This window comes from Haliaeetus leucocephalus, unplaced genomic scaffold (genome assembly GCF_000737465.1).
Source record: "Haliaeetus leucocephalus isolate CR32 unplaced genomic scaffold, Haliaeetus_leucocephalus-4.0 Scaffold240, whole genome shotgun sequence".
NCBI classification, from domain to species: Eukaryota; Metazoa; Chordata; class Aves; order Accipitriformes; family Accipitridae; genus Haliaeetus; species Haliaeetus leucocephalus.
Window position 1 is genome coordinate 335,753 of NW_010972676.1, and position 21,617 is coordinate 357,369.

Sequence of the window (21,617 nt, forward strand, 5' to 3'; positions counted from 1 at the left end):
CGTCAATTGAATTTGTCAACCTTGCAGTCATGATTTCTGTTTTTAAGCTAATCTTTTTCTTGGTAAATTTGAACCAATTTATCTTGAGTTCGGCTTAGAAATGAAAGCTGAATGCAGAAATGGGCCTCTTTATCCCTAGTATTGATATTACCTATATATCTTTGTACATTTAAAAATGCTTCTTATCTTTAGAGTTGCGTCTTGGTATCTGTTATGTTGAATCAAGTAATGCCTGTAGAATTTCTGAGAGAGAGAGAGAGAAGAAGTACAGAGAAGTTCCTTGTGCTGTAGGATACTTGTTTGTAGTGTCGTCCTTCTCTTTTCCCCCAGTTCAGCTCCTCTGCAGTTCCGTTGCAACTCTCTGGCATCCTTACAGCAGTTATGCCCCTGCCAAAGTGCAATTTGTTCTGCTTTGAGGTTCTAACCTGTTATGTCCTTTGGATAAAGGACGAAATCATCTGCCTTGTAGTGACAAATATGATGCCTCCTTTTCAACAGGTGGAGCATCATGGTGTATGAAACCAAACTCCCTCGCCAGGCCTCCACTTCCACAGTCACTGAAGATTTCAGTGAGGATTCTGAGGTACCTTGCGAGATGCAGAGGGAAAAGGACTGGGAGCAATAGCCTCAGAATGGATGAGATAGGAGGCAGTGGTTGAGCTCAAATGGAGCAGTCTTGAGCCATGACTTGAGTGTAACAGGAGCTACAAAGATCTGGGGCTTTAAGTCAATGAGTATTATGGAGGTTGGGTTACCAGAGTCCACAACCATAATGAGGGATGAGAAGAAGATGCTTTGGAACAGGACAGAGAGGAAATTATTGACTTTTACTTGCTGCCATAACATCAAGTTATTGAAATTGTGGAAAGCTGCATAGCAGTCATAAAAAAACCAGTTTTAGATCCACAGTTGATTGGAGATTCTAAGAACTGCGCTGATGATGATTTCTAAGTTCAGAATTAGTTTCTTCATCAGATTTAGGTCTTTAATGAGTAACTGAGCCCTGGACCACAGAACTTTTCCAGGGCAAAAAGAACCTGTAGAATGACAGATACTCTCTGGGGACCCAGGGATATACAGCATGTGTTGTAATGTTGGGAAGCAGCACCCCAGTGGCTTGTTTCTGACTGTCACCAGGTGCAGAAGATTCTCTTCTATGAAGACTCTGTGGCTGCTCATTTGTCCAAAATTTTGACTTCTGACCAACACTCAGTGGTCATCTCCTCAGCCAAGTGAGTACTTAGAGGACAAGTTGCACAGTGAAAATCCTGAGACAATCCTTGCATCACTTTGTTTTCACTACCTTCTTTGCCTAGGGTGCTTTGTGAGACAGTGAAGGATTTTGTGGCTCGAGTAGGGAAAGCCTATGAAAAGGCAACGGAAAGCTCAGAGGAATCAGAGGTCATGGCCAGGAAGGTAAAATTGGAAAAATTGTTTGGGTTTCTACTTCTGAAGTGGAAAAACTGCTCTGTTTTCAGAGAATTAGGACAGCAGCAGTTCAGCAAGCACTAAAAGAATGAGCTACGCAGTCTACTGTTAGTTCTACTCAAATGTTCTTCGTCTTGTAGTGCTCTGTCCTGAAAGAGAAGCTGGACTCATTACTGAAGACACTGAATGATGAATCTCAAGCATCTTCATCTCTGCCAAACCCTCCTCCCACCATTGCAGAGGAAACCGAAGATGGTGATGGGTCAGGCAGTGCTTGTGATTCTTCTAGCGACCGGTCAGTGGGCTCGTCATGTACAGCAAGGCCCCAGATATTTCGTCCCCGAGAACAACTCATGTTGAGAGCCAACAGCTTGAAAAAAGCCATTCGTCAGATAATAGAGCATGCAGAAAAAGGTAACCTGTTAGGAGTCCTGCTTGTGACTTGCTACAGGCTCTTAAGAAGTATAAATTTCACTTATTCCAGAGGGGAGTAGGGTTCTTCATAAAAAAACAGCTTTCCTGAGCTGGAGAAGCTATTCAGTAAGCCTGGCTATTTAGTTTCAGTATCACCTCTGCCAAGCCCACCGATTTGAAACATTGCTTGGTAAATGAGCCTGAAGTTCAAGGTGTGTTCTGTCCTATGCAGCTGGTTTAGGAAGTTACTATCCTCCCACACTCTGTTCATTTGCATTTCCTGTCTGTCTCCACCCATACCACAATTGTGTCAGCGCAACTGTTTGTGTGGCCTTGCTGTAAAACAGATCTGAAAATACTTGAGAAGAAAGTATTTTAAGTGTTTTAACTTGGATTGTTTCAGAAATCTCTTTATAGTAGAGCCCAGCAAAACAGTGCGGTGGTACAACTGCAAGAGAGTTCAGGAATTTCTTAAACTAGCTTTGTTGCTGGGAAAACATTATAATACTACACCCTGATGCAAATCAGTTCTGTTCAGATGTTAACTTCCTAGGCAGGTGACCCTCTTCACATCTTGACCCTTATATCTCTCCAGCTACTCACACCCATAGCTCAAAGCTTCATTTCCTTCAAAAGGCATCTCCCAGATGTTAGTCATAAACTCAGTGGTTTAACTTAGACCAAAGGAAGTCCTTAACACCTTATCACTGGAGATAAAAGCATTGAAGTTGCAGGTGTGACGTCTATGCACACCTAAACATGCATTATGAACAACGGTGTAGTAAGTCACAGATCATTGCGATGTTGCTTGGATTTCCAGCACTGCAGTATTGTATAAAACCTATCCTGAGGGTGAAGTTATATGAGGTGATGGAAGTTGAGCAAACAGCCTGCTTCTGGTGAAGTAGGTGTCTTGACCTCACTGCTGCCCCACTTTGTTGCTGCTTACTTTATGCCAATTTGATGTTTGTTGGAGTTCTTTTGGAGCCCAACCAGTTTACTTAATCCAGCTGGGCTAGTGGGTTGGATTGCCTTGTGGATAGTTTTGATGAACTCTAGAGTCAGCACAAGGGATGGGAAGAGACTGAAAGAAGGGGGGGTCATCCCCCTGCAGAGGCAGTGAGGTGGTAGGTCAGCTCAGGGCTGTTCACATTGCTGTGCCCTGTGAAGGGTTGCTGGGGAGGAAGGCCTATTGATTACATGCAAAGGAGTTTTCATTTCTTCAGGTAACATGCTAGCATTGAATTCTTACCAGCTCTTGGGCAAACTCCAGTTACGTTTCAAATGTATTTTTTCAAATTCTCCAAGCTGTTTTTCCTCTTTGAAAGTACGTAATCTGATTCTTTCCCTTGTTTGTATTGTTTTTTTACCAACTGCTATTTTCTTCTTCCCGATTATATGTAAATGCTGTTTTCAAGTGGCTTATCCTATTGCCCCAGTACAGCTTAAGCAAACAGAAAATTCATTACATTTATCATTTAATGTCCATCTGTTTAGAATTTCTGGCAACATCTAAATGCAAATAAATGGAATCCCATCACCTGTAGCACAGTTGACATCTCAGGAAGCCTGAGTAGCATTAAAGGTGGACACTTTATTTAGAGCCTCACTGCTAAAGAGCTCAGCAAAGAAAACAGGAGGCTAAGCAAGCCCAGTTCCAAAACCTCTCCAGAGCAGAGCTTGGTTGAGACAAATGACAGAGGAAAGCTTTTTGTTATTCCTGTTCTTTCCTTTAAGGAATCAGGGCCTTTAGAGTCCCATCCTATTGTTGTTTACATCAGTGAGAGTTGTTCCTTGCTAGAAGAGCTGTGAGGCACTCACCTACTTTCTCTCGCCTTACAGCTGTTGATGAGCAGAACGCCCAGACCCAGGAGCAAGAGGGCTTCCTCCTTAGTCTCTCAGCCTCTGAAGAGGGCAAGGAGCTGAGGAACGAGGATAAAATCTCCCTGCAGTCATCACACAGCAGCAGCTATGGAGTGTCCAAGGGGAGAAGCCAGCGGAAAGGTACTGCTCCAGGGCTGCCACCATGCAGATCTTGCCTGCGAATTACAATTCTGTTAGTTGTAAAAAGTGAGGGAGGTGTTACGTGTATTAACTTCTAAGTTCTGTTTTTCTCTAATTTTTGAATGATTGCTCTTCAGATGCCAGGCCTTGCACGTTTCTATGCTCTAGTGTGTGCATTATACACCCCACTTTTCGCTACATCTCTGGTGGCTGGTCGATGATCTTAGCATATGGAGCCTAGGATGTAGAAATTTTATTGCACCTTAGCCAGTAATCCGGGTTTTCTTGGCTTTCAGTGCTTGGACAAGGATGGTCTTGAGCATTTTTCATGTCATCTACCTGATGACATTTCCCTATAAGCCCCTGCCATCCTTTGCAGATGTCAGAGAATGGAAGCCAGTTTGCTTTGAAAACTGTGTTATGTGAGTAATTTATTAGAGATCCCCGACCACTGCAAATATATTTGGAACTTATATGAGTATCGATTGCAAGCCAAATACCCTGTTCGTTGTGCTGCAGGCACCAGCTTTTTCTCATCTCCATTTCTAATATTTGCATGTGGCGTTTTGGTACCTCCAATCTGTGAGCTTTTCTGGCTGCACATATGCCACATGTCTGTCTCTTAATGACTGGTTCTGTTGACTCTTTGTACTATGGTGGCTAGAGTCTTTTGCTGTTGAGTGATTCCTAACCCAGTCTTGCTGTTTGGGCTGTGCTGCTATGTGTTGGTCTGAGTCATAGCATTATGTTTGTCAATAACCATGTTTGTGTTGTGTTTTACAGTGTCCAAGTCTCCTTGTGAAAGACTAATAAACAAAGGAAGTTTGTCACTGGGCAGCTCTGCATCTCTTCCTCCCCAGACAGGAAACCGGGACAACTTGCCAATGCTCAACACAAAAATCCTCTACCCGAGTAAGTGTAACACCCACCGCTTCCCATTGAGGCAGCCAACTGGAGTGTGGGTGACAGCAGTGCGGGCTGCAGTCTCCACATGGAAACATGAAATTGTCCTGCCTGATGTCCTTTTGTGCAGGGTCCACTTGGAGAGAAATCCGTTTGTGGATAACTTTTCACTAGGGCTGAAAAGTGGAGACTTGGAGGGAGATGTAATAGTTTCCAGTTTGTAGCCGAGACCTAGACACAGATTTTTAACACTGTGCAGTGACAGAATTTAGATGCCAACTGCAAGGAGATAGTGAGCTCAAAGTAACCTTGAGAAGGCTGATACAACGCTGCCGAGAGAGATTTCTGAAGGGAGCAGCAGTCTCTTCGTGTGTAGGCTGAAGTCACTGGAGGTGCACAGACCCAGCAGAATTCCCACCTCCTACAGCTTATGTAGCAACTTCTCCCCATCACCGTGGTGCTGTCCTTCCATCTCTCCCCCCAAATTGCTTGTTCAAATTCTTTCTTCTGGAAGGAAGTAATTTCCTTTCTCTCTGAGAAAGCTGCTGTTTGTGGGTCACCAGCTAATAATTTAAGAAGCAGGAGGCAGTAATTCTTGAGCAACGGAGAATAACTTCAGCCCTACTCTTCTCTCTCTACTCATTGAAGCAAGGACATTCCATGTCTCACCTTGGAACAAAAAAGCTACTACAGTGAATACACTCCTATTTCCCATTTCCATGTGTCTGTACAACTGTGCTGGGGGCCTTAGGTGATACCCTGTCAATCAAAAACCCTGCAGGCAGCCCCAGAAACCCTTCTCCTTATCAAGAGAGCTAAGCCTTCTGGAGTGGAAGAAAGCGCTATTGCTGTTTGCTTCCCACATTGAATGATAAGAGTTAATATATTCTGCCCTGTTGTCTTGTTCCTGAGATTGAAGTTACCTGTTTCCCGCTTGTTATTAATCACAGTATTCCCTGTGGTCAATTTTCCTACAGATATCCGTGCTGGCATGTCTGGTTCTTTGCCTGGGAGCTCTGTCATCAGCCGATTGTTGATCCATGCTGATCCCTTTAACTCTGAGCCTGAAAATCTGTGAGTATGCCCAGGAGGTTGAAGGGAGGGAGTGGGCATTGCCAAATGGACCTCAGCAGAGAAGCAGATTAGTTTATGGAGCTGAATAATGGACTGCAGTGGCCTGAGTTATGTAAATGAATTTACATAGGGTGCCTGTGAGGATTAGCTTATGTAGTTACACATGCAGTGACACATCTGACTCCTGGTAGAAGATTTTTAGGTTTTAGGTGAGAATGAAATCTAGATCAGTCTTCTCCCTAGACTCAGATGACTCTGGCTTCCAGTTAGACAGAAACCTGTGGGGGAATCACTACCCTTACAGCATGGAGGCCTGAGAAGGGTCATGGGCAGGGCCCAACAGGGGAGGCATTTGGGAAATATGATGTGAAGACTTTCTCAGGCTGTTTCTACTAAACTGTTTAACAGTAAAAATCCAATGATACAGACTTTTAAGTTTTTTTCATGCGGTTCAGTGCCCCTGAGATGAGTAGCTGACACTTTCAAGGTCATTTGTCAGGCTATCTGTAGGTAACACCTTTTATATATCTCTGTGTGTGTGTGTGTGTATCTATATATATATAAGCAATTAGCATTGCTAATGTTTTGTGAGACCTTTTACACAACGCCAGTGACCAGCATCATAGCCCTTAGTAAATGAAGTGTAGGCTTCTGAGTATGTATCTGTGGCAAGGGGAGAATTCCACTGCAAATCTTGTGGCTGTGAAGTCTTACAGACAGAGGCTACAGGCCAGGGACCTTTGCTCATCAGTAGCTACTTTTATGGTAATCCTTGTGGCTTTTAGGCAGTTCCCAGCAGTGCTTATCAGAGCACGTTGGCATACACCCTTCTTGTTCTTCACCTTTTTATGCAAAAGAATTATGAGGTGGCCAGAGGGGGCATGAGAGATGTATACCAAGCAGTATGACTGGGTATGTTTTTGTTTGGCAGTGAATGTTACACAGAGAAGTGTGTCATGAATAATTACTTTGGAATTGGACTGGATGCAAAGATTTCTTTGGATTTCAACAACAAACGTGATGAGCACCCAGAGAAATGCAGGTGGGTTTGGCTTTGGCTGACCTTTGAATACTGCCAGAAGTGACTGAAACCACTTTATGTTTCTGTGTGGTTTTGAAGCCAATTACATACAAGCGTGCTGAATAGGTACATTGCCAATCTTGTCTGCATAATCCTCCTTCAAGGCCTGAAATCATGATGGAGGAGATAAGTTACTGATTTATTACTGATTCATTATGCTGTTGTGGCTAGTATAAGATCTTTGAGTAGCTACGTTGGTGTGGATTTAGTGCATTGGTTCTATTTACTTCATGATCTCACTCACAAATTTTTCTCGTGGACTAGCTATTTAGCTATGAGAGAAGTGCATCTCAGCTCTAAATGCCATGGAGGCTGATTTTGACCTTGATCCTAACTTAATATAAACCACAGGTTTTGGCATTTTGAATACCTGGGCAACTACAGGATGCTTTGTGTAGCCTGGAATGGATACATTTGCTATACTTGAGCTAATACAGCGAAATACTGTTGATGTCCTGGTGTGTAAGATTGACAAGTTCTGTGCCAGGGGAACCTGTGTATATTTCTGGTAGTGTGTGTTACTCAATCATCTTCAATTCCTACCTGACATTTAAAGGGGAATAGTTTCCTGGCACAAGCCATGACCATTTTGAGTGCTTTCCCCTTTTGGAAGCAAAGGACTTCTGTGTTTTAGGACGTAGGGGGTACCATTTCAATGTGGTTGTGGTTTTTTTTTTTTTTCCTTCCAAGTGAAAACGTAAAGGCCTGTGCTAACTTTTTTCTCTTTTGATTTTCACCCTTAGAAGTCGTACTAAAAACATGATGTGGTATGGAGTATTGGGCACCAAGGAGCTGCTACACAGAACATATAAAAACCTGGAGCAGAAAGTCTTGCTGGAGGTGAGGAATTAGCATTCTCTTCTGTTGCTAAAACTGGGATGCCTAATTGCATCTACCTCAGACACTTTGACTTTGACATGGTGATTCTGTTTGGTGATATTAGGTTGTTTCACTTGCCTGCCTAATACAAGGTACTTGCTGCATCTCACCCTGAGCTAGCTAAAAGTGGCTTTGCCTGGTTCTGGAAGATAACAGGTGTTCTCAGCCTATAAGGGAAGTGTCGTCCTGCTGGAAAGTATTAGCTGTCCCCAGCTCAGTATTTGGCATAAATAAGATTGTTATGTTACACGTGATATCTCATGTGAACACCACATTTTAGATAGTAGGTGCAGTGGAAAGCTCTTAATCTAACTCTGCTCTAATGTGCATCAAACTGGAAAAGAAATATTCTTGTATGGACCACATACAACGTAAACAGGTAGCTTGTAGGAGGAGACCCTCATCACAGCAGACTGTGTAGGTGTTTCAGAAGTTTTATTCCCCTTTCTGGAGGAATAAACCAAGAGGGTTTGCGAAGCTTTTCAGGTGTGCCCTATTCCTGTTTGGGGAAAAGAAACAACAGTATCCATCCAAAACTGCCCTCTGCCAGAGGAGCAGTGGTTGATGAGACGCAAATGGATACATTCTACTCCATTAGGTCAAGAATAAACCTGAATTAGTTGATTACTAAGCTGTGCAGGCTGGTTTTTGTTCTTAGAGGATGTACTCTGGCAGGAGGGGCTTTCTCCTGCTGTGCTGAGAGTAATGTTGCCTTCTTTTCTGTACAGTGTGATGGGAGGCCAATCCCTTTGCCCAGTCTCCAGGGAATTGCCGTACTCAACATTCCCAGCTACGCAGGAGGCACCAACTTCTGGGGGGGAACCAAGGAAGACGATGTGAGTATTCTCTAAGGCAATCCAGGAAATGTTTTTAGTTACTGTTGCTTTTGAAGTCATAGCCCCTGAGAATAGTGCTTGGAAGAAGAGGGCAGGGGGCTTGTCTGCATGTACTTTCTCTGTGAAGTGGATGGGATACTGAAGTCTGGTCTTCAGCAGCTTTGCACCCAAGCAGTCTGTAGCAATTCAGAAAAAATAGAGGTGCTGTCCTGAGCTTTTGGACTTCTGGGAAGTGCTTTAGATTGACCTTCTCCCCTCAGGCTGCCTGAGAAGTAAAGCCCCTTGAAGACAAAGGGAGTTAGATCCAATCAGAAACATTGTGTTATTTGAGATGAAAAAGTGCCTACTCTTACAAGAATAAGTATTGCCTTGTAGCCTGCAACCTTTGTGTTAGCTGCCATTGGAAGCACAGTGGGAATATCAAGGCTCCTTTGTCTCCCTCTTAGCTCATGGCAAATCTTCACCTTCTGGCCTTGTTGTTAATTTTATACAGATTAAAAAGCATAATTGAAAGCCGACCCCCAAATCTTCACCAAGAAGCTCTCCAACAGAGCTGTATGTCAACTGAATTCTCTCTCCCTTGTACCTGGCTAGACATTTACAGCCCCCTCCTTTGATGACAAGATTTTGGAGGTGGTAGCAGTGTTTGGTAGCATGCAGATGGCAGTGTCACGAGTGATAAATCTACAGCATCACCGGATTGCACAGGTATCAATTGCTTTTGTGAGCTCTTCTTGCCTCACCCACCTCCAGTTTGTGATGTTTATGCCAATTTCAGTCAGTAAAGCCTTCCTTTGTGCTCTCTCTTGTGCAAGGAAAGAGCATTCACCAGGGCTGAAAATGAGCATGTCCAGGGGCAATTTGGGCATGGAAATGTTTGCTAGTGTGCATTGTGGTAGGAGTTAGACCAGCAATTCAAATACAGATTTGTAGTCCAAAGATACAGCAAATGGTCCCAGCTGCACGAGGGCGAGGCATGCCCTGCCACCCAGGCACGTGTGCCTCTAGTACCACCAAAGCTACAGTACCCGGGGAAGTGCTTTGGAAAGAAAGCAAATGTCTCATGCTTTTGGAAAACCCAATATTTTAGAGCTTCTTTGACGCAGTCACTTCTTGCAGTGTCGGACGGTGAAGATCGCAATCCTGGGAGAAGAGGGAGTTCCTGTGCAAGTGGATGGAGAAGCCTGGATCCAGCCTCCGGGTTACATTTGGATTGTTCATAAGAACAGAGCACAGACCCTCACCCGAGACAGGGTAATAGCAGCCTTGCATACACTATGTAGTACATACATGTTTTGATGTCACGTACTCCTGGAGAGCGTGGTAACAGCCACACATGAAAGCTTATCTTTGTGAATGCAAGAAGCATATTTTGCTACACACCATAAAACTTTTTCAAAGGAACATCATTAAAATTGTATTCACCACTTGGGAAATCACATAAATAAGGTTGTTTATGCAAGCTTATTTTGCTTCCTTTTATAGGTGCCTTGTGTCAACATTTCTTAACACACTTGCATGCTGTTTTTCCCACAGGATGCATGCCTCACAGAGTGCTGTGGATTGTATAGATTCAGCTGTTCAATATTTTGATTTCTCATTATTGTTCAATATGTGGCTTATACCTCGTTGACAAAGTAGAGCAGTGTCTTATGCCTTGTTCAGCAGTGTGTGTCTGTCTCATCTCATAATTTTCAAATACATCTGATAAGTACCAGCACATAAGGAAGCATCCTTGCTGTTTTACTGTATTACTAAATGGTGGTAAGCCAAACAAAAGGATAAAGGGCTTGCTGTGCTGCAAACAGGCTTTATGGTTCCTCTCAACTCTGTAACTGTCCATGCATTAACAGTCCGGTTGATAGCAGTTCTTAATACTTTGCAGCATAACGCCCCTTTACCCAGCTTCCAGAGCAAATTGAAGTCCTGTGCAAAGGACTCACCTGCTTAATAACAAGAAAAGAGAAAACAATGAAGAGGGAAAATGGAAAGCAGCCTGATACAGGGCTGGGGCACATTGCCTGGCAGGAAGTTACAAGTATGATGGTATGAAAAGAAAGCAAAGGTGAGCGTACAAAGCCCCTGTCATGGTAGGACAGGGAAATACCCAAGACCCCTTGAGCTGGGAAAGAACAGTGAGTGTGGATCATAGAATCATAGAATGATTTGGGTTGGAAGGGACCTTTAAAGGTCATCTAGTCCAACTCTCCTGCAATGAGCAGGGACATCTTCAACCAGATCAGGTTGCTCAGAGCCCTGTCCAACCTCACCTTGAATGTTTCCAGGGATGGGGCATCTATAGCCTCTCTGGGCAACCTGTTCCAGTGTTTCACCACCCTCACTGTAAAAAAGTTCTTCCTTATATCTAGACTGAATCTACCCTCTTTTAGTTTAAAATCATTACCCCTTGTCCTGTCACCCCTTGATGCAAATGTTGTGGAGAGGAGGAGACGGGAACAGTGATACAGCGTTTCCTGGAGGGCAAGAGAGCTTCTGCAGTGTCACACTGAGACTTGGAGGGGGAGTGACTGAAGGAGATGGCACAAGAGAGCACGGGGGAGCAGGATTCCTGCTGTGATGGTGGGAGGGAGAAAAGGAGAGGCAACCTACACGTGGGTATGGTGGGAAAGTTGGAGTGAAGCACAAGAGGTAGAGAGGACACACAAGTCCCTAGTGAGCATGCTGTGTGTTGGCCTATCTGAAGCCATGGTTATGATGGTGCCATCCCACTCCTCATTGCCTGCAAACCTGGTTTTGCAGGCATGGAATTGCCGCTGAGGAAGAGGTTCCAGTTTTGCAGAGCAACATTCACCTTTTGTCTTGACTGTGGGCTTATCCTTATTTTTCCTCCTGTCCTTTGATCATTGTTGCACACTCCATCCTTCACAGAGCAAATCTGTCCTATGCAGTAGATGAAGTGGGGTCCTCTCTTCATGTCTGCGACCCTGTACCTTTGGTAGCATTTTTCAAATGTGATTTGGGATACTTAGTTTCCTAAACTGAAGATGGAAAAACTCAAATTCCCTCATGTGACCTCATCTGGACCGCTGAAGAATCATTAGCAAGGTTGAGATCAGCAGGTAGCTTGCACTGTGCCAACAGCCTGGTTTTGTCCTGTATGAGGAGCAGTAGGGGAAGGGAATGCTTTACCACAGGGCTTCACAGGTATTTGCAGACACAGGAGAATGGCATGTCCCCAGAACCTTGGGTCATTCCCAAAGGCAGTTGTGTTCTAGTGGACACTGGCTTTTCTGATCCGTCTGTCTCCTCTCTCTACTCTTAGTCCTGTGCTCCTTACCTAGTCTGTACTTATCTCATTTAACTGCCCAGGCCCAGGACCCATGACTACCATTTTCTTCCCCTTTCCCATCCACCCATCACAGTCAATCTCCTTTGCTTTTCTGGCTCCCCAAATGCTGATTTTTATTTTTTTTTTCCGTGAAAGCTTCACACCCCTGCTTGTTATCCTCATCTTCTTCTCTGAATTATTTTTCCTATTTCAGTCTTGCCCTCCCATAGTCCCTTCCCTTGTCTAACCTTCTCTCTTGCCATTTCTTGCACTCATTGATCTGTTTGCCCTTGCCTTGAGGCTTTGTGCGTCAGTTTTCATTCTCACCATATCCAGTTTTGATCCTTCTGTATTGGATGTTTTGCTTCTTCCTGTACCACTAGTTGATGCCAGCAGGATTATCAATAAGGGTGCAAGTGGGACAGGTCCTAGCTCTGAGTTCAGCTGCTTGTCCCACCAGTTACTGGGGAAGCCCAGTTTATTTCCAGGTAAGGAGGAGCCTTGAACTTTTTTAATTTCCAGCTCTGAGATGTCACAGTAATACTGAAGTGTAGAGGCAGTATAGCTACTCAAAGAAAAGGCTGCCACCAGTAGGGAATTGGTGGACTTTGCTACTCTGGCCCTCAGAATTGGCCTAGCAATTTTGACTAAAACTAGGCTTAAGCAAAAATTAAGCCAAGGCAAGCATGTGACATGGAAAACTTCACCCCAGACAGCTAGTTAGCAAATTTAGCAGCAGCTGAACAACTGGGTCCTGCAATGAAAAGTGTCTATACCAGATCTACATGTTTTACAGGCATAGACACAGCCTTTTTTTTTTTTTTTTTATAGGAGTTTTGCAAGTATCTTATGGTTTGTTTGCTGTGTTTTTAGGCATTTGAGAGCACCCTGAAGTCCTGGGAGGACAAACAGAAGTGTGAGTTGTCCCGACCCTCCTCTTTCTCTCTTCAACCAGAGATCATGTCCGAAGAAGAATCAACCCAGATCAACCAGTTTGGTCAAGCTGCAGGTGCTCTGATCCACAGGTGGGACTCAGTTTGCTTTTGGTGAATGGAGCCATACTTTGGTGCCTGAAATTCTTGTCCTACTCCCTGTTCCTGGAGATGTGTCTGTTCACTCTTACCTTCTGCAGTGCTGGTCCATGTCACTGGGGGTGGTAGCGTCATTCATTATGCACTGTCCCAGCTACATGAGGACTGCAGTTGAATAAACTTTCTTAGGGTCATTGTGAACAAAAAATGTTACTTTCATGAGAAAATATGGATCCTTTAATCCTGAAAGAACCCGTTATCTTTGAATGCCAATGATTTTTATCAGAAATTAAACAAAGGCCTCTCTAGGAGCTCAGATGACAGGTTGGGTTCTTGTAACCCTGATGCCCAGCAGAGATTTCTGGAAAAAGTCACTGTATGCTCATCTGCTCATCCTTTAGTCGGACATTCAGCTCTTTGGTCTAGGCCTCTGAGAGAAAATTCCCAGACTCACATCAGAGAAGTGTTAATTAAACTGCCATACGTGCAGCTGCCTTTCACATCACTATGGCCGTACTAAAATGTCTAGGTTGTATTTCAAACTGATCCCAACTTGTGTGCAGAATTGAATATGCACTTGGAGTTGTGCATGTGAAATCTGCCTTGCTTTGCCTATGCATGCTCACTACAGCAGGGAGAATTGCCCTGCTTTGCCAGAGGCTGTGCCCCTCCCATGCTTTATCCCTGCTCTTGTCACTCAGATGGGTATTAAAAGGAGATACCCAGTCAGAAAAGATCTCCTGCTTTGAGCATATGCTGATGCAATCTGTAATTCTCTCTTTAGCATTCGCGAAATAGCCCAATCCTATCAGGACATGGAACAGGAGCTTGCCCATGCTGTCAATGCCAGCTCCAAGTCTATGGACAAAGTCTACGCTAAATCCAAGTCTACAGAGGTACTTCACTCACTTGGCATCTCCCATTTTGTCCTTGTTCCATAGCTCTTGGTTTTCCTTTCTCATTGACCAAAAGTAGGCCTTGCTTGTCTAAGACTTCTTCCTTTTGACTGCTCAGACCTCTGCATTTCCAGGCTTAATTTGCGCATGAATTGCTTCCCTGCAGGGTCTGAACTGCAGCCTTGTTGTAGAGATGGTGAATAATGTCAAAGCCCTGCATAATGAGACAGAGCTGCTGCTGGCAGGCAAGATGGCGCTGGTAAGAAGCTCAAAGCAGGAGTAAAGCAGCCTCTCACTTTCTCTCCTCTCCTCTCCTACTGTTGCCTTGGCAAGCAATATTTTGCTGGTCTTGGTCTTCTTTGTCTTTGTAATAAGTCAGTTTAAATGTTAATCGTCCAGAAATTAGGATGGTGTTGCTACGTAGGCATGATGAGCAGTCAAGCTAGCTTGTGTGGAGTTTGGAGCTCAGAAAAGTTGAAAGTCGTTTACTTGGTAATGTCCGGGCAGAGTGCCTGCTGTGCATTTCCTTTTAAAAGGAGGAACTGCTTTGCTAGCTAGGAATTTCAAGGCAGGGGCGTGACTATGTGTTCCACCATATGACTTATAACTCTGCTTTGCTTCCATTTCTGATCCAGCAATTAGATCCTCCACAGAAGGAGCAGCTCCAAGCAGCCCTGGCAGACATGGACCTCCAGCTGAGGAAACTGGCAGACATCCCATGGCTGTGGCAGCTTATGGAGCCCTGTGATGAGGAGGTGAGGAGGACCAAGGCTGTATTTCCCTAGCTGTTCTCTTTTTCACTAGTTGACTGTGAGTGTTTGACTTCCTGTGAATATACGACTGATGTGAGAAAAAAATCATTAAGAAGGAAGCTTGTCTCCCCAGGGCTAAAGAAAGTAATTTCCTGCTAAGGTCCCTTGACTGACGTGGGATCGACTTTCTCTGTTTCCTTTCCTGTCTTGATCAGAATGAGTTCAGAATTTTTTTTTCCTCTCTTACAAGGTCATGGAGCTGAGCTTGACAGTACTTGTTGCTCTTGGTCTGTTCCAATCAATTTATGACTGTTTGCCTGATACTCCCTTTTTGTTCTTACAGAACCAGATGCTGGATTATTCTAAACGCAGCCGCAGTGGCAAATTCCGGCTGGTGACCAAGTTTAAAAAGGAGAAGAACAACAAAAATAAGGAGACTCATAGTAGCACGGGATTGCCGGGTACCAAGTCTGCTCATTCATCGTGTGTCTTTGTCACACCACTACCTGTTCTCTGTCTGTCTGTTTCCTCTCATGTTCTCTCCTTCTTCTGTTTCAAGTGCATCTGCATTTTCTTGGAGGTCTATTCTGTCTTTTTCATATGGCAAAGTAGCTTATTGCTCCATTCTGTCTAAGCGCTGATCCCCCAGTACTACACAAATGTTCCTGAGCAGAGACAGGAAGTACCCTCTGAAGCATTCTGCCTACAACCAGACATTTTCAGGGATATTTTAAGGGGTGCTTAGTGAAGTGAATTTGAGGATTTTGGCATTTTAGGTATTAAAATGACTGTGGGGCCCAAGTCCGCATAACTCCAGTCTTTTCACTGCTAATTCTCTGTGATATGGTTAATGATGTTTTTCTCATTGATTCACCCTCAGGCTTTAATCAAGTTTCATGTCTGATTGGCTGGGGATCAGCATCACCACAGGTGCACCCTGACCTTTAATCCTACTGGTCAGTAGATAAAAACTGTCCATGAATCAACAAATTGCCATTCAAGACATTTCTCTCCAATTGGGTTAGTTGATTTTTGGTTTATACTCTCCTTACGAAGACTTTCTTCTAAAATTCAGAAGTACTACCTGTTCTGTGGGCTCCTGGGTCCTGTCCTCTGCCATGGAGTTGTGGGTACAGTCTCCTTCTGTCTGATAGGCAGGTGCTTGCTCATTGCCTCCCAGAACTTGGGATCTTTATTGTTCTCTTATTCAGAGGCTGTGCAAGAAGGTGGAAGTCTAAACTCTTCCTCTCTCCCTCAGACGTGGGGGAGAGAGCTTACCATTTTGGTTACTGAGCCCAAGTGCTTGTACATAATAGCAAATTAATTTGTGCTTGATTCTTCATGATGTATTTTATGAATCTGTTGTTTTGTAAGCAGAGGAATATCAATGAACTCACTCTTCTTAAACATGGGGGTAAACTTTAAAAAGCACATCCAGTCCCATCAAAACAAACATGCACTTCCTCCTGGCTTTACTGCGGCTAGCCTCTGCTTAAGAGAACAGCTCTTACCTTTCTCTGCACTACCTCCTTTGTTTGAGACTGTAGGTCATGCTACCAGTCCTTGCCCTCCCCTTGGTTTGAGGCTGTGGTACTGCTTACCCTCCTTCTCTGGCACTGAGTGCTGATGGTGTCCTCATCTCTTGCTGTCTTCTGGGGTTCTGGGTACTCAATGCACTCCTGCTTTTCCATCTCTAACAGTTCACCTCTGGGGAACGGAGGAGGTTGCGGCCTGGCTTGAGCATCTCAGTCTTTGTGAGTATAAGGATATCTTCATCCGGCATGACGTCCGGGGCTCTGAGCTCCTGCAACTCGAACGGAGGGACCTCAAGGTACTTTCATGATTGACTCATGAGAAATAGCCAGCTGCATCTGCATGACCTTCTGTGCTGAATGTGCTTGGAAGTGGTCTGCCTGCTGTTCATTCCACGTTCCTTGGCAAGATGAACCGGTTCATTGTGGCCTCGTTTTATTTTCTCACCATTTCAGGTCACCTGATTTTTAATAGCAGGGAGGTAGAACAGCTACTTGAGGGACCAGCTGCCCAACTCTGCTGCAGCTTCCTGGAGATATAATACAGTCCAGCATGCAGATTGCAGATAGTGCTCTTGAGAGTCTCTGATTTTAACGATGGAATGGAAGTTTTCAACTTCTCAGCTACCATACCATCTTTGCAGAACATGCTGTGATTGGGAAAATTTGGTTCTTAACGTTGTAGTGACTGGACAAATAGATCATCGCGCTCCTTTGTTGCAAGAAAAAAAAATATTTTGGCTGCTAGATGGAGAGAATCTTTTAAAATAGTGCTTGGTAACCATATTGCACTACTATTCATCTCCTCACGAGGAGATGCTTTCTCTACAGAGAAAAATTGAAAGTGGTGGTTCTTTGCAAGAGACTTGTGTCATCATTCTGGTGACTTGCATATAGCAGAAAAATACTTTGTTGTAAAGTAGTGCATGGCATTTGTTGAATGCCCTTGGATCTTCATTTGTGATTTTGACCATCTTCCTGTTCTGAGGTTTGCTGTAATCTGTGTAGCTGATTGCTCTCCATGCCATCCAGCTACAGGGTGTGTTTTGTTGCATGGTACACAAGTGTTCACACATTTATTTGATGTGACTGGTTGGTTCTTCCTGCATGTTTTAGCTGCTAGCTTAGGTCCTTGAGATCTGTATGCTCCCTCTGTTTCTGGCTAATGGTCTGCAGTTGTTTCTCTCCATTACTCTGTGCCTGCTCTGTGTTCATTACCTTGTCATGCTGTGATAGCTTTTTGACACATGGTTTGAGGTTCCATATATAACAATCAGGTTTGTAACCTTTCTGCTTGGTTTCCTCCTCTCTGTGTAACTGGCTGACTAGTTCGTAACCACTGCTTGGCCACCTGGAATTTCCTTCCGCCTTTCTCCTAAGGTAAGGTTTTCTCTTTTCTTCCAGGACCTGGGTGTGACCAAAGTGGGTCACATGAAGAGGATACTGCATGGGATCAAGGAGCTGAGCCGGAGTACTCCTGGCAGCGAGGTTTAGCCTCTGTTTTCACAGCCTGTGTCTACCATTCCCCCTAACTGCACAGCAGTCACCTCACAGAGCAGATGTGCTCACAACTGTCTCTACTGAACAGCCAAATTGTAGCTGTTCAGAGCTCATATCAACCAAGCATGGTGCTACCTTTCTTCCTGTGGGGTACGGTTGCATCCAGTCAAGAGGCACCTTATCTGCGGTCAGGCAGAGGCTCCCAGAAGAGAACTCACTTTCTATTTGAAGAACCATGTCCTCCGATGTGGGAAGCTCTGGTTCCAGTGACAATGCAGGCCTCCTGAGAATTGCAACACAGCTACCTTTACTGGATAACTTCATCACATTAGAATTATTCAGGGCAAAAAATATATTGGCCAGTCTTAGTTCAGGAGCATCTGACAGTCTTTTCAGACCCAAAACTTCTCTGCTCATCTGTGTGTCACACCTGTATCATAGAGCATTTAAGTGGGACAAAGCTTGTCCTTGTGTTTTACTAATGCCTTTTTCATCCACCTGTAGTTGCATGTGATTTGCATCAGAAATTCAAAGCCAGTACAGACCTCTTGCCAATGAATACCCAGTGATTCTCACTCACTTATGCCTTGCAACAAACAATGCATGTATTTCAAACAGTGGTTTGCACCAGTTTGTGGGGTCTTCTGCTGGGCCTCTTCCAGCCAGTGGCAATGGTACAACCTTTAGGTTTTCAGGCATCACAAACAATTGTTCAGAAATTCCTGGCAGTAAGAAAAGACAAAATTCTGGAGAGCCAAAAGATTACAGGAGATCAGCTCTGACATACTCCCTTCTGAATTCATCTTCAGGAGACCAGATAAAAGGGAGAGGAACAATAACTAGCTGTTTGGGCTGTGTAAGAAATGTAATGTAAAATGGAATGAGATGCGGAGCAATTTGCTCTGTCTTGGTCAGGGAAGCAGCATGACTGGCAATGGCCAGGAGTGGCTTCCTTCCCATTTAGTGCCACCTTCATGACCACAGACAACAGAGCTGTTTCTTTACTTCAACTTGCAGTGCAGAAAACTATTTCTGTCACAAAAGATATGATTTGTCTGTAGTACTTGCATCTTTTCACCTGTCTTGGTTCTAGTGACTTTTCCACCTTACTACTTTCTCTTGCTGCCTTGCTTCTTCACTCCAAGGTGGATACCAAAAGCTTAGGGTGGCTCAGCCTTCTTGGGTTGTACCCCTGAGAGAGCTATCGTGTGCTGTCAAACATCAGGGCTTCTATAAGGGCACTGAGAGAAGGAGGATTGTTACTGACCAGATGAGCATCATAATGAAAACGGGAGTATGTTGGTAAATTGCCTTTGGTACCACCAGCAGTGGAGCATGGAAAAATTAGTGCCTCTGAATCAGAGTTCCTAGACGGCCTTCAAATTTCCACTGTATTGCCTGACCTCAGTCAGGTGACTGTTAAAGCCCGAAGACCAGCATGCATAGTTGTATTGCCATGTTTATCACTGCGAAGGGAATTTGGGAACGTTCAGTGCTGTAAAGCTGGAGAAATAGCAGGAATTTTTAATTACTTTGTCATTTTGTATGTATTTATTTTTTTTTATTATTACAGAATGGCACGTGTCTCGCTATGGCTGCAGACAGAAAAATGGCCACATACACAGTGGCATAAAAGATAATTTCCTGAGGACATCATTCTTCTTTGTTATTTGTAAAGATTTTATCAAATTGACATCAGCTCTCTAGTCTAGCAACAGTCAGTCAAGTTATTTTATGTAAAGACTTGTCAGCTTAAAAAGGTTATGGGCTGATTTCATGTTGTGCAAACTCCATTGCATTCTTTAAGATTTCACCAAGGATTATTCTGACTCTATCTGTCTTTAACTAGTTGTCATTCACCCACGTTTCCTCTCAGCCTAGCAAGTGACAGGGTTTGCTCATGAGAAGTTAACAGAAGACTAAACATGCTCGATCCAGCTAGCAAAATTTCTCTTGTAAATACTGCAGGGACTGAGCAAGAAATATGTTCAGCTTTGCTCTGAATTTGTTTCTGCTATCTATACATTGGCAATTGCTTGCATAGTGACATTTTTTCTTTATCAGTACAGCCCCCCTGCCACTGTATTGAATTCCTGAGGTATCAGATGGATAAGAATTGTAGACATACTGTGTTCTCCTACTTGCTCGTTGAGGCATAGAGTAGCATCTGCATGAGAATGAGGAGAAACCTCCACTAAGGAGAGCTCCAGGATGCAGCCATGCTCGCTGATAACAGTAAGTTGCAGCCCACTGCCTGTCCCCAGGAGTGTTGCATGGTTAGGACATGTGTGTGCTTGCTGAGGAGAGAGCAAGCAGGGAGCACAGGGCAGGTGATAACTCTGAAGAAGAGGCAAGATCTGTGTTTGTTCCTGTACATGGTGAAGAAGCTGTTCTTGCTGTGAAGTTTCTCCAGGCAACCTCATGGTTAAAAATGTATAAACAATATGCACTTGCCTTGCTTGCATAATTCCTGGGGCGTTAAATTCTTGCCTCAATAGAAGCAGCTCCTCTCTACTCTTCCTGCTCAGAGTACCAGGGGAATCCAAAGAGTTTATGGATCCAGGCATGTTCCTTAATTTGTGCCAGATCTGTAGAGGCTTGATGGCCATTAGCCATCTGCTATGAGCGATGATGCCTGCACAGACCCATGTTCATTTCTTTTATGATATGTCATGTTGAGGGGTTCAGATCCTTTTTGTGTATGTGCACATTTTATCAAAGGGTTCATAGCCAGTATATTCCTGTCTGTTGCTCCCTGGAGGCAGGGAGGGAGTTCTACCTTCTTTTAGGAGCTAGAAGATGGGATCAATCCACATTTAACCTGAGTGCCTTTGAATATCTATTAAGGTTTATATCTAATTAAAAGGGTCATAGCTCTGTGCATCTCACTGGGAGTAATGCAAATTTCTGTTGCAGAGATTTTGTGACTAAATGAGGACAGTTTGTGTCAAACGTCAGTGGGAGCTGTCTGCAAAGTAGGGAGCCAGGCTGAACTTCTCGCTACATTATTCCAAATTCCTCTTGTGGCATCTGATAATTTTTTGTGGGAGAGAAACACAGGAAAAACAATTAGTAAAAAAATCTGCTGCCTTGCCAAAAAAGAGACTCTCCTGCAGTCTCAGGTAAAACACCAGCTTGAGAGAAGCTAGAACTGCACATGTCATGCATATGTTTAGTCTCTTAAAAAATGCTACTCATGTGAAAGCTGTGTGGGACCTTCTGTTTATCATCCCTCACCCTTGGCAGTGATGCTGGGACAGTGTCTGCAGTGAGCTGGGCATATGGTTTCTTCTGCTAGGAAGAGGTTTCAGTACATTGTCTCACATTCTGGCACTGCCCTGGATATTTAACTTTAATGGCAGATTCCGGAGATAATGTACCCTGTGTTAGGATGTTTCGGTTCAGTGGGAGTGCATGCAATGGAGACTCGAGGGATGTTTGGCCCGTGAAGCAGCTATCGGTGGCGTCCTGCTCTGGGCTACCTTCGGGAGGGCTGTTAGCACTAATGCAGTCTTTCTGGTTTTGCTTGTGGGATCTTAGTGCTGAGAGCAGGTGTCCGCTGCTGCAGCAGGAGCCTGCTCTTTGCAGCAGAAGGGAGCCGTGCTGCTTGGTGCCTAGAGGTGCTGGCCTGGCCACGCCGCACAAGAGCTGGGCACCCGGGAGCCTCCAGCTCTGCTGAGGCCTTCAGTGCCAGTCCTGGGAATGTTTCTGCACCCAAATCGTATGGAAAGCTTTGTTCATTGTTTTAGTATTATTTTAAAATGTGCATACTATCTATGTGATTTAAAAAAAGACTGTTTACACAAAATATTTTGTATCTTAAGATGTGTGTACTGTAAAAAGCAAAAAAAAAAAGGAAAGGATGAAAAAAGATGTTTTTCTACAACTGTCAGCAGTGACTGCATGTCTATATCATCGTCCACCGATTGTTGTTCCTCAGGGGTCTCCCCGCCATTCCTGTGATCCTGTCAAAAGCATAGGGAAGCAAGTGAATCCCT

At 44.1% G+C, this 21,617-nt stretch overlaps 1 protein-coding gene across 4 annotated transcripts in view; it reads left to right on the top strand.

Annotated features, from left to right (window-relative positions):
- Window positions 1–21,395, top strand: part of DGKD (diacylglycerol kinase, delta 130kDa) — a 71,494-nt gene extending 50,099 nt beyond the window's left edge. For 3 of the 4 annotated variants that reach the window (XM_010568187.1, XM_010568183.1, XM_010568184.1), the window contains 19 exons: window positions 499–583; window positions 1,138–1,232; window positions 1,317–1,416; window positions 1,569–1,842; window positions 3,685–3,846; window positions 4,630–4,758; window positions 5,727–5,823; window positions 6,755–6,865; window positions 7,648–7,744; window positions 8,512–8,619; window positions 9,214–9,327; window positions 9,739–9,873; window positions 12,782–12,933; window positions 13,724–13,835; window positions 14,002–14,094; window positions 14,471–14,590; window positions 14,931–15,048; window positions 16,288–16,418; window positions 17,524–21,395. In XM_010568187.1, coding sequence (XP_010566489.1) covers window positions 499–583; window positions 1,138–1,232; window positions 1,317–1,416; window positions 1,569–1,842; window positions 3,685–3,846; window positions 4,630–4,758; window positions 5,727–5,823; window positions 6,755–6,865; window positions 7,648–7,744; window positions 8,512–8,619; window positions 9,214–9,327; window positions 9,739–9,873; window positions 12,782–12,933; window positions 13,724–13,835; window positions 14,002–14,094; window positions 14,471–14,590; window positions 14,931–15,048; window positions 16,288–16,418; window positions 17,524–17,613 — 2,323 coding nt within the window. In that variant the 3' untranslated portion in view covers window positions 17,614–21,395. The remainder of the gene's footprint in view (window positions 1–498; window positions 584–1,137; window positions 1,233–1,316; window positions 1,417–1,568; window positions 1,843–3,684; window positions 3,847–4,629; window positions 4,759–5,726; window positions 5,824–6,754; window positions 6,866–7,647; window positions 7,745–8,511; window positions 8,620–9,213; window positions 9,328–9,738; window positions 9,874–12,781; window positions 12,934–13,723; window positions 13,836–14,001; window positions 14,095–14,470; window positions 14,591–14,930; window positions 15,049–16,287; window positions 16,419–17,523) is intronic. The other variant, XM_010568185.1, reaches the window with a different exon arrangement.
- The last annotated feature ends 222 nt before the right edge of the window (window positions 21,396–21,617 follow it).